The 12,635-nt window shown below is 40.0% G+C and overlaps 1 protein-coding gene across 2 annotated transcripts in view; it reads left to right on the plus strand.

Moving 5' to 3' along the window:
• The window catches only part of ctnna2 (catenin (cadherin-associated protein), alpha 2), a 291,101-nt gene that overhangs the window by 223,855 nt on the left and 54,611 nt on the right, over positions 1 to 12,635 (plus strand). For both annotated transcript variants that reach the window (XM_017460858.3, XM_017460860.3), the window contains one exon: positions 8,784 to 8,936. In XM_017460858.3, coding sequence (XP_017316347.1) covers positions 8,784 to 8,936 — 153 coding nt within the window. The remainder of the gene's footprint in view (positions 1 to 8,783; positions 8,937 to 12,635) is intronic.

Raw genomic sequence — 12,635 nt, forward strand, 5'->3', positions numbered from 1 at the left:
TTTACAAATATCCGAGACCATGGAAGTGCCGGGATTAATAATAATAATAATAATAATATAATAATAATAATAATAATAATAATAATAATAATAATAATAATAAGGTTCTATCAGGATTGGGCACTGAGACAAATTACGACAGTGAATTACGAAGTTCCTATGAAAAAAAGACCCCCCCCCAAAAAAAAAAAAAAAAAAAAAAACTTCAAGTCTGTATAGCAGTATGCTGCATAAATTTCATCGTAGACCGTCCATGTCTATTTATAACAAACACGACATGACTAAAAATCACGCAAGTGTGAAATATTCACAATTCTGTGTCATGCTAAACAGCGTTGCTGTGTTCAATCAGTTCTAAAAGGAAACAAAAAGGAATGGAAGTGCCAACATTAAATTATACAAGACCTCAGAAAGTGCATGTAGAATTTGTAAGAAATGATGTTTTATTCCTGTTATACGGGGCAGTGGTGGCTTGACGGTTAAGGCTCTGGGTTACTGATGGGAGGGTCAGGGGTTCAAGCTGCCACTGTTGGGCCCTTGAGCAAGGCCCTTAACCCTCTCTGCTCCAGGGATGACCCCAAGCTCCTAACATGCTGGGACATGCGAAGAATAAAATTATTTCTCATATAATGTATATCTGACCAATAAAGACTCATTATCATTATACCACGGCAAATTGCCAACAATTAAATTTTTGTACCTTTTTATAAATAATTACCCTCCATGCTCCGTCCATTTATAATCCACCAGGTCCATTAATCTCTCACGCTACATCAGTGATAAACAGTCGTTCTACCAGCATCTGTTTTTTTTTCCCCTCCCCTTTTGAAGTTTATAAGACCAGAAGATGTTACTAAGGAATTGCAAAGCATGAACTCTTCTGCGCCGAAGATGTCCGAAATCTGCAGCTTTACCGTGAACGTTTTGACACTGGAGACTCCTTCCACATTTAAAATAATCTGTTTAAGTCCTGGCGAATGTGCATTAATATTAACCTGTGATTTACAGCTGCATTACTGTCAGACCTGCTGCTATAGAAAATGACTCGACGTGCTCGGACTAATCCTAGAATCGTATGACAGTTCTAGGGAAAAATCTGGAAATATGCCATGTACACTTATGTTTTTAGTATTTATACAGATGTAGAAATATCCATCCTTCTTCAGCACCGCTGTGTTCTCAGTATGTTATAACGCGTGTAGTATAATGCCGTCTGTCATCGATGATTGCTTTCTTAACTTAGGAAAAAAAAAAAAAAAAAGGCCAGATCTGAATTTTCCCAGCAGCAACCGTGTTTTCAAGTTGATTTGGACTTCGTTCAGCTGCATTTCGCTATGACTTACCGAAGTAGTATTCTTTCGCTGTGAAAGATGTAGACAGGATCCCATTTGTGTTGAACATGTTAATGTATGTACTTTTCGAGTATGAACATGTGGGTGTGCAAGTGTTCTGGCTTACAAATAAACATCCAGGCTTCTCCTGATGGAGAAAATATGAGCTCCGGGACCCGTCCCCCCGCCTGGAGTTCCACACGGCTCTAAGTCAAATGAATGAAGGCATCGCCATCTCATCAAATCAGCCTCAGTGGCGGAACAGCAAACTCTCCGTGGCAGCAAGCTTTGAGTTATTGCTGTCTACCTGGCAAGACGATCTACAGCCCGAGCCTTCGCAAATCAAGTGTCTGCTTCCCTTCAAGAGCAGAGGGACAATTGTGGCGATAGCTGTGGCGAAACGTTAGCACCGGGGGTTTCTGTTCAGCCGAGGCTTTGTTTTTTTGCACGTTATTGCAACGCCCTGCTTGGTTTGGTTTATTTATGGGGCGCTCTGTTGAATCATCTGGCTGAGTTGTTGAGCGTGTGGGGGAGGGGGGATTTTCACTTTATGATGTTGTGTTCATTTGCATAAATGCACAAGCAAGTCATCTTGGTTTGATGGTTTATCGCTTCACCATTGAGCGAGGACAGAACTTGACTCATGCAGTGCTAGCGCAGTCCACCTGAGATTCTCGGCTACCGAATCAATACCAATATAGTTTTAAGATATAAAAAAGATGACATGGCAGTTGGTCATTTTTATGGCTGGAGTTTGTAAGCAGTTTGTACAGCCATTCCGTTCCTTCCCAAGCGAGCCGTCCTCAAGAGGTGGGCTAATTCTGCAGAAGGAATTCCAGTCATGATTCGGAGACCGGCAATGCTCAGACCTTTGCTAGCAGGAGAGTTCTCCAGGCTGACTGTGAGCTCCGAGCATGTCTGTAACAGCTGAAAATAAGAGAGACAGATGCAGAGAGAGAGAGAGAGAGAGAGAGAGAGAGACTTCATCATCCTTTCACATCAGAGAGAAATCAGTATTGAAAGTCAAGAGACACCACAAGAAACTGACAGACAGTGTAAGAGAGACCCAGATGGACAGAAAAAAAACTTCATGTCTGAGAGCCCGTAAGCAAGACTGAAAAGACTGATTGCGTGATTTGATATAAAAATTGCCGTGAAGGTGGCATTCCAGCACGATGAATAGTACTAATTGAGGAGAGTGGGATGATGAGGCTAGACCCGTAGCCTTAACTGCCTGATCTCATGCAATTAGCAAACCCCAGATGCAAGCTCGTTTACACGCTGGAGCTATGCCATGTGTTTGAAGGCCTATCACCCTGTTTCTAATTAATGCCTCTGTCATCTTTTCTTTCCTGGTAGGGCATTGATTGATGGCCGGCTGTAGGACAGCCTTCTAGCGACATGCACTTTTCATAGCATATGTTTCTAAGCGTATTTTTCTGCACAAGTTAATCCTTAAATAATTCTTTTTTTTTTTTTTCTAGTGTGAGGAGAGAGTATCCGCAAACCGGTCCTTAAACCATAAAATGCAGTGTTGTGTAGTGATTGGACTTGGTAGGGGAATACAATAAAGATTATGGCTTTATGACTTAAATATCCCCAGCTATCAACAATATTTAATTGTTTGAACAATATTAATACATTACGATATTTAATCACTGGCAAATTCTGTATGTTAAGCTGAATAAAAAGCTTCAGCACATGCTATTATTGGAAAATAATTACTTTTTGGGGCGGGGGGGGGGGGTTGCAGCAACTTCTCTTTGTCGTACCATTCTGTCGTGATTTATTCTTCACTTGGCGTGCCCACATATGATCTCAAACAGATGTCTGGTCTGCAGTCTGCAGACACACCCTGTTGCTCTGCATAGCATTTGTGGTTTGCATAACATCCTTATCTATAATTACAAAAATGGACTCGGGTATTTACCCAATTTAAGATAAACATCTGCTTCCTTACTCTCTGTTCTTTACTACTTGAGATTTGTCTAATCGAGTAGCTTTATCATGCGACTGTCACACACTGGCTCTGAGGGTTGAGCACTCCAGCAGAATCTTTATTCAGCTCTTTAAGACTTGCAGGCTTGACAGTGTGTCCTGAGGAAATGTGTCTAAGAGTGAGACTCATAGAGACGGACTGGGTTTTGAAATAGCTTTTCTCATATATATATAATATATACTGCCCTGTATTGGTGAACAAGTGATAGTGTACTCAGTGGCCAGTACATCCATGCAGTTGGTAGTGATTTGAGGACGAACACTATGATCTTGAGTAGTGATAGAGCCTGTGTCTGGCTCTCCGTGATTACCCGGTGGAGGAACCTGGAACGCTGTGTCATATCAGAGTCTGATAATGGCCTGGTCTGGGATTCCTTCTCACAGTGCAGGCAGTCACATTACAGCCCTGCAAAACAGATAATTCCATCTGGCTCCCCTAGATAAGTCTCAACATCCAGCGCCATCCTACGTAAGGATTTATTATTGAATCGTGGCCTCTGATTGGTCAGAAGGTGGCAACTCTTACAATAACACTTGTAGATGTGCTGTCATAGAAAAATAATTAACTTTGGGGTGATAAAGGTAATTTTGCTTCAATACACCATCCCACTGATGATCATTTCCCTATAACAGTATGACACTGACTGTTTTATTACTTATGTAACTGTGTATAAAGTCAAAAGTCAGAAAAAAATAGATACAAAAATCTTATTGTATCTTACCTTATATTATCTCATCTCATCGTATCTCACTGTATTTTATCTTATATTATCTTCTCATCATATCTCATTGTATCTTATCTTATATTATCTTATCTCATATCTCATCATATCATATCTCATCGTATCTTGTCTTATCTTATATTATCTTATCTCTTCAGATCTCATTGTATCTTATATTATCTTCTTATCATATTTCATCTTATCTTATTTTATATTATCTTATCTCATCATATCATCTTATCTTATATTATCTCACCGTATCTTATCTTATATTATCTTCTCATCATATCTCATTGTATGTTATCTTATTTTATATGATCTTATCTCATCATATCATCGTATCTCATCGTACCTTATATTATCTCATCGTATCTCATCTTATATTATCTTCTCATCATATCTCATCGTACCTTATCTTATCTCATCATATCTCATCCTGTCTCAATGTATCTTATCTTATTAAACCTGACGCCCTCCTTCCCAAAGAGGGAATAAGGTCTTTGTTAGAAGTATATAAAGTTGCATTTTTATGGACTGTTAAAGCCAGAATTTAAATGGATGGAAAGTAAAGGACAAGAAAAAAGAATGTGAGACAGGTAACAAAAAAATTAACTACAAATAGGAGAATAAAAAGCATTCTCTATTCCCTCTCGAATCACCCAGACATGCCCATAGTCCAGCACAGTTTAGAGATTTCCATGTTGAAACAACTCACAAGTAAAATGATTATAGTTCTTCCTATAGCCACTATATAGGTATTATTATGGCCACCTAACTATCCTGCACTGGAGTTAAACATGTCTGTCGTGAACCAGACATCAGTTAGAAGGAACATTGTTGTGGGCATGGACGAAACCTTGCAATGTGAAGTACTGCATTTTCTAAAACTCTCATCGTCTTCATCCTTGTACCTTTTTCTGCTCAACGCTGCCCAAGACATTAAACCAGGAGGACATCCTGCAATTTACAACCGTTTACAGACATCATGGAAAGATCAAGACCAGGACGCCCCAGCCTATTTATCCACGTTTTTCCCTCTCAATTTCACTGTCATCTTTACTCTTCTCTCTCCGCCCCTGATCTCGATCTACACGCCGTTCCTTTTATCCACCACGTCCAGTTATTTCATTTTGATTCCTGCTCGTTCCTCACGCACACACAAACCCTGTTTCTCCCCTGATTGCTCTTGACATTTTAATAAGAAACATGCCGTTGTTGACCCACGGGCTCTCCCTCTCGCTATTTTACCCGCATTCACAAATGAAAGGACTAGAGAAAGGAAATGAAAGCGAGGATGTGAAGGCTTTGTTTATCGGACCTTCTAATTTTCCTTGAATTTTGCGTCTGCTGCTTTTCGAATGGTAACAGCTCGGAAACAAACCGCAGCGCTCCCGAGGACCGAGCAGTCCGTTCATACTCGACTATATTTGCTCACAAGCAACTTACATAATAGACACGAGCTCAGGCTGTATGATTTGTTTCGGAATAAAAAGATAAGCCATGTAAAGTTCTCCGTAGGGATTCTTGCGACAGTTCCTGCGACATCTGTTTCCGCGCCAGAACCCGATCGTAATCCTTAGACATACAGTTTCCCATTAAAAAGCAAATTTGCCAGACAGAGTCTAATCTTGTCTTTGAAGATCATGCCTCCTCATTTTGCTCAGTTGGCAGTCAGAGATGTTTATCTTTCAAGCTTAGTTAAGTATACACCCCCTTTAATTATTTCTTGGTACGCCTCCAAATTCACTTCGATTGATTTCTTTTCTTTTTTTTTTTTGCCACTGAGGTTTACTGTTGCTACAGGGCCATCTGGTTGACAAATTTGGACAAATTGGAGAAGAAAATGAGACGAGGGAACTAGTAGACATGAAACTTTATTGCTGTGTGTGAGGCAGATGATGTAAACGCAAGCCTTATTGAAATTCAGAGTCCTGGTCAAAAACAAGCCAATCGCACAGCCGTCTGTAGTCAGGAGTGTAGAGATCAAAATTGTCCATGCGTTGTGAGTGGGAGGGGCATTCTGTCTCCCCTGTCAATCACAGTGACACTAGCCAATCGTCGGTGTCTGTGAGCTCAGGTATGTGGAAGCTGGTAGATAGCACTTTTAGGGTAATTTTCTTTTTTTTGGGGGGGGGGGTTGGGGGTCGTCCATTTGAATTGACCACTTGCAAAGAAGATGAATGAGTGAGTTGATTAATACGAGATGATCGGTGAATGTGAACACTGTAAAAATTCGGATCTGGATGAGGAGCAGTAACTCCTTCCGTGTTGGCCTAAAAAAAGAAATTTAGTGCTTGTCCGTTTCCAGTACCGGTCTCGTTATTTCTAAAATAAGTGCTTTTTGAACACGTCTTTTAGATTTTTTGGATTAAGGTAAACGTTTGTCTTGTACAGATGATGAATATAACTCTCTGACGTGCAGCAAAAATCTGCATTTTTATTGGAAAAAAGGCTTGTCTAGCACACTCTGAGGAATGATGTCTCTATAAAGTGAGCACCCTCAGATCTGATCTGGTGCATTATGAGGATCTACTCACTGGAATAAGCATCATTAAATAGACGATGGTTAAAAAAAAAGTGAGTGAGTGAGTGCACTCGGTCTCTGTGAGAAACGGAAATGGAAAATCTCGACTCATCGGCAGTGGAAATGTGCGAGCATACATTAGTTAGCATGAAAGCCGGAACCCTTTATGATCCGTTCTGCAAATATAACAAGTCTCCAAATAATTATACGATGATGCACTACCTGTATGACGGATTCGGCACTCTTTTCCAAGCTTCTGGAAAACGTCCTTTTGCGTAAATTATTAAACATAGCTGCACGTTTCTTTAAAGCATTTCAATTGAATTATCGACGTCCCGAGAGATGGATCGTTGGGTATGGAGGGTGCTCTCTTTTTCCGAATTTCATGCTCAGGTGACCAGGGTGCTAACAAACACTGCATATCAACTGCACAACTCCAGCTTGTGCTTGAAGCACATTTTTCTCTCTGCAGAGTTTGCAGGCCCACATGCTTTGCTAGCCAAGTCGTGATGGATTTAGCTTCCTTGCGAGTGATAATTTATCAGCCCAACCCCGAGCCTGGCGCTTTGGGCTTTTTAGCAGGTTGCTGAGCTACACGTGTGCGCATGACTGGTTGGTAATTACTGTTGTTTAAGAGTGTTTACCCCTGTCATCTTTCTTCCCCGGGAGGAGTTTCTAAAATAACTTTTCCTCTGGCTGTGATTGTGACTGATGCTGACCACACAAACTGCGCTAGCCCCTGGCATCGAGAGAGATATTATTACCAGTTGCATCACCTCTGCCTTGCTAATGCTACTGTGAGACAGTACAATAACAACATTTTGAAGCCCCCAAGAAGGTTCGAGTGGTCCTGAATACTCCACTGACTACAAGTTTGTGTATGTGTTTATGCATCTAGTCTGTTTAGCCCTCCAGGGAAAGCGGGTCTTGCTGAGCTCTAATGGCAGGATGGTGTTATTTTATGCTAGCTCATGCCTCCGTAGAGGCTGTAGAGGCTCTCTCAATGTTCCCAGGACCCATTTTGCAGTCATCAGCCAGTTTCTTACCAGTTTGAGCCAAAAGTAGCTCCATAAACAAATCTATCCGTTCCAGAGCGCCAGTGGAAAAAAAAATGTTAGCGTTGTTTTCAGGTGCTGATACTGTGAGTGTTTTACGGGAGAACAGCTGGCCTTGGGTCTAGACTATTTCAGCAAGGCGGGGCGGGGGTGGGGTGGGGGTTGTGATGTTCTATTAAGCCTGGATTATCCTTGACTTTAAATACCACGATGTGTACGCAGTATGACTGCTGCATATATCGTGCAATTGTTTGGAACATTGCTTGTGCAATGTCCTGAGAAACAAAAAGCTAGGCGCTTGCATTGTGCAATACCAGTGTAAACAGCGGGGGCAATATATCACCATGAGACACCGCGTTCCTAATAGAGGTTGTTTAGACTACTTGACTACATTTAATACATCGTGCTGCTCGCTGCTGTGGGGATGACGCAGAGTTGCGTGGTGGAAAAACACAGCGAGGCAGACGTTATCATCATCAAGCGATTTCAGCGTAATATTGATAGTACTGATATTGTGATCAGTTGTAAAAGTCATAACTTTTCATATAACTTTTTAAAACTACACGTATTATAATCACTACAAGCAGCTGATTAGATCTTACAATTCTGTCCTGAATCTTTACAATTACAGAATGTTCTTTGTTTTGTAGCAGAATTATTATTATTATTATTTTTTTTTTATACCTTTTCAGTGTTCAGTAGTTTATTTTTGTAGGCATTAAATAAAAATATAATCAAAATGTTCAGTTTCTTATAGGTTTATAGATTTATTTACGACTGCACCACTAATGTTTTGCTTGCTGGCGTAGATTGTTAGCAGACCTGCATATCGTACTTCACTGAAGTGACTTCAAGTATCGTGATGTTTTTGACACATCGTCCACCCCTACGTTAAAGCTGGAGATGTTATCTGTAGCCTGTGTGCTTCCGGCTGTCCGATGGTTAACCGAAGTGCGGTCTGCTATCTGAAAATAGAGATGTCCTGAAACAGTTTTGCTTTAACTGCGGAAAAGACGACTCGTCGACTACTTTTTTTTTAAAATTACTGACCCGCTAGTAAAAATTTGTAGTTGCGCAACAACTAGTTCACAAATTAGCAAAGTAAACAAATTAGTATTGTGTAATAATATGGCTTTGTCTCTGTCTCTTGCAGCTGAGGAAAGCAGTGATGGACCATATCTCTGATTCCTTCCTGGAGACTAATGTACCTCTACTGGTCCTCATTGAAGCAGCCAAGAGTGGCAATGAAAAGGAGGTGAAGGAGTACGCCCAGGTCTTCCGCGAGCACGCCAACAAACTGGTTGAGGTGAGTGCTAGATTTCTGACATAGTCATCCTGCTTCTCCACACACACACGCACACACACACACACACACACACACGCACACACACACACGCACACACGCACACTGATGTACAGATTTTTTTTTGAGGTCCTGCTGTTCAACTCACTTTGAAACAATATACAGGTGCATCTCAAAAAATTTGAATATTGTGCAAAAAAACTTTGTTCTAATATTTTGAGAGACTGGATTTTTGATTTCCGTGACCTGTATGCTGCACTAATCAACATTAAAACATGAAGAAAGGCTTGAAATGTTTTACTTTATGTGTACTGAATGTAGAATATATGAAAGTTCCATTTTTTAAATAAAATTCTAGAAAAAATTCAAATAAAAAAAAATTCACAATATTCAAATTTTTTGAGATGCACCTGTGTGTGTGTGTGTGTGTGTGTGTGTGTGTGTGTGTGTGTGTGTGTATATATATATATATATATATATATATATATATATATGCATATATATATATATATATATATATATATATATATATATATATATATATATATATATATATATATATATATATATATGCATATGTATGTATATACAGCCACTCTGACCGTCTGTTTATCTCCATTTTTTTCTTTCTTTCTTTCTTTCTTTCTTTCTTTCTTTCTTTCTTTCTTTCTGGGGTTTGAATAATGAAAAGAGATTATTTGTACTTGAAAGGCCTTTGATATATTCTGTGATTTACATTTTCAGTGAAACTCAGCCAACGCAAATGAACAGAAGCATGAATTTCACAGAGCTGATAACACACACACACACACACACACACACACACGCACACACACACACACACACACACACACACACACACGCACACACTGGATTTATTTACTCATTTTTGTACACAAGTTCTGTGTTCATTTCATTCTGAGATCGGAGGCCTCCTGTAGCCTCTGCTCTTATAACACCCTAATGCTGTTGGTGTGTGTTTGAATTATTTGCTGTGAGATTTTGGTAAAGTCTCTCTCTCTCTCTCTCTCTCACACACACACACACACACACACACACACACACACACACACACACACACACACACACACACACACACGCATTAATGCTGTTCACAGCAGAATCTCAGTGGGGAGATAGCTCACACGCTAAGCTCTACTGTTGTCCAAAGCTCTGTGATTAAGGTTTACATCTGAAGTGGTGTTTAAACATGACTTGACAACTACCTGTAGTGTTTACTGTTTACCTGTAGAGTATTTTTTACTGTTTACCTGTAGGGTAGTGTTTACTGTTTACCTGTAGAGTAGTGTTTACTGTTTACCTGTAGAGTAGTGTTTACTGTTTACCTGTAGGGTAGTGTTTACTGTTTACCTGTAGAGTAGTGTTTACTGTTTACCTGTAGAGTAGTGTTTACTGTTTACCTGTAGGGTAGTGTTTACTGTTTACCTGTAGAGTAGTGTTTACTGTTTACCTGTAGAGTAGTGTTTACTGTTTACCTGTAGGGTAGTGTTTACTGTTTACCTGTAGAGTAGTGTTTACTGTTTACCTGTAGAGTAGTGTTTACTGTTTACCTGTAGGGTAGTGTTTACTGTTTACCTGTAGGGTAGTGTTTACTGTTTACCTGTAGAATAGTGTTTACTGTTTACCTGTAGAGTAGTGTTCACTGTTTACCTGTAGGGTAGTGTTCACTGTTTACCTGTAGGGTAGTGTTTACTGTTTACCTGTAGTGTTTACTGTTTACCTGTAGAGTAGTGTTTACTGTTTACCTGTTCCGTAGCAGAGTGAGGAGGCTGATAATTACAGCATGCATGTTTATGTGGTGTGAGAGGGAGTAGTGAGGGAGTAGCGAGGGAGCAGTAGAGAGGGAGTAGCGAGAGAGTAGAGAGGGAGTAGTAGAGAGGAAGTAGAGAGGGAGGGAGGAGGGAGATAGTAGAGAGGGAGTAATAGAGAGGAAGTAGTAGAGAGGGAAGGAGTAGAGAGGGAAGGAGTAGAGAGGGAGGGAGTAGAGAGGGAAGGAGTAGAGAGGGAGGGAGTAGGGGCAGAGTAGAGAGGGAAGGAGTAGAGAGGGAGGGAGTAGAGAGGGAAGGAGTAGAGAGGGAGGGAGTAGAGAGGGAGGGAGTAGAGAGGGAGGGAGTAGGGGCAGAGTAGAGAGGGAGGGAGTAGAGAGGGAGGGAGTAGAGAGGGAGGGAGTAGAGAGGGAAGGAGTAGAGAGGGAGGGAGTAGGGGCAGAGTAGAGAGGGAGGGAGTAGAGAGGGAGGGAGTAGAGAGGGAGGGAGTAGAGAGGGAGTTAGTGACACAGCATCCAGCAGCACATCATCAGTATGTGGCTAATGTGGTCTTTGTTAGATTACATTTAACAGATTAAACAAACAGAACGATGATGAGAACATTGTCACACAGAAACATTTGCATCAGGAACTCAACACGTCTCTGTCCATAGTTACGCTAATACCCACATCTCAGTTCATATCAAAAGTTCAGAAGGATGTTGTTGGTATGAAATATAACTGCATTGATTTTCTCACACGTCCGGGTTGATGGAATAGATTTTTCAGATCAGTTACTTTTTATCAAATCATCAAATCTACTGAGTCGAAATATGGAGTTTACTCTAAACTATTTAAGAAAAAGTACAAAAGTATCTGTAGACAAAAATAAAGCTTAATTGACAAACAGATAAACATAGATAGATGGATAGATAGATGGATAGATAGATGGATAGATAGAGAGATAGACTGATTGATTTTTATTATTTTTGTGCCTTACATTACTATTTGCTTGCTTGTTTTTTGTTTGTTTTTGCCCTTTATCTTTTGGTTTCTTTATCAAAAATGTACAAAGAATCTTGTGAAATTTATCATTTGTGATCCTTTCTGCAACACAAAACTGTGTGCTCCGCAATATTTATAAAATTCTAACTTATAATAAAGTAGCCCTTAATTGGAACAATTGAAAAATTTGAAATCTTTCCAAAGAATTTCTGCTTGAAGGACATCCTTCATAGTACATCCTTCATACCCCAGTGAATGGCTCTTTCATCTCATTACAGAGCTTACAGGTTCCTTATAATATGCGATTACGACACCAGTGATGAGTGGCATCATCAGCCTTAGATGGCACTCTTTTAAAGGACAAGGTCATCGGGAGGCACGTCAGTGTTTAGCTAAGAACTATCGCTCAGCTCTGTACCTGTGTCCCTATGCAAGTTGTTACTATAGTAACAATAGCGTATTAGAATTGTCAGAGCTGATGTTGACCAATCAGAATCCATGTTTCTGTAGTGTTAAGATTTTTGTTGAAGCTTTGACACATCATTACGACCGTTCACGTGAGCTTTAAGTTGCCCAGTGTGGCTCTCGTTTATATTTCAGTGATTACTGGTAGCATTCGGGTTGTAAAACATTATTGTTCATATACTCGAATGCGATTATAGATCCCCCTTTGTATTTTATGATATTTGAGCATTGTTTTAAATTTTTAAGTGCATTTTTATTATTATTGGACTGCTTTGTTAATAATGCATTGTGTTGATCTTTGCTTGTTTGCGAAGGGATTTTTCTTCTGAACAAATGAAAAGCAAGTCATAGTGCAAATGTAATTAATAATGCAAGGTTGGATTTCTTATTAATGCAAATAGTGCTGTTTATATTACAGGATAACAAACCAGCTCACAGCCGGGCTGCTGATGTTCTTCAGTGCAGT

The sequence above is a fragment of the Ictalurus punctatus genome, chromosome 29 (assembly GCF_001660625.3).
Source record: "Ictalurus punctatus breed USDA103 chromosome 29, Coco_2.0, whole genome shotgun sequence".
NCBI classification, from domain to species: Eukaryota; Metazoa; Chordata; class Actinopteri; order Siluriformes; family Ictaluridae; genus Ictalurus; species Ictalurus punctatus.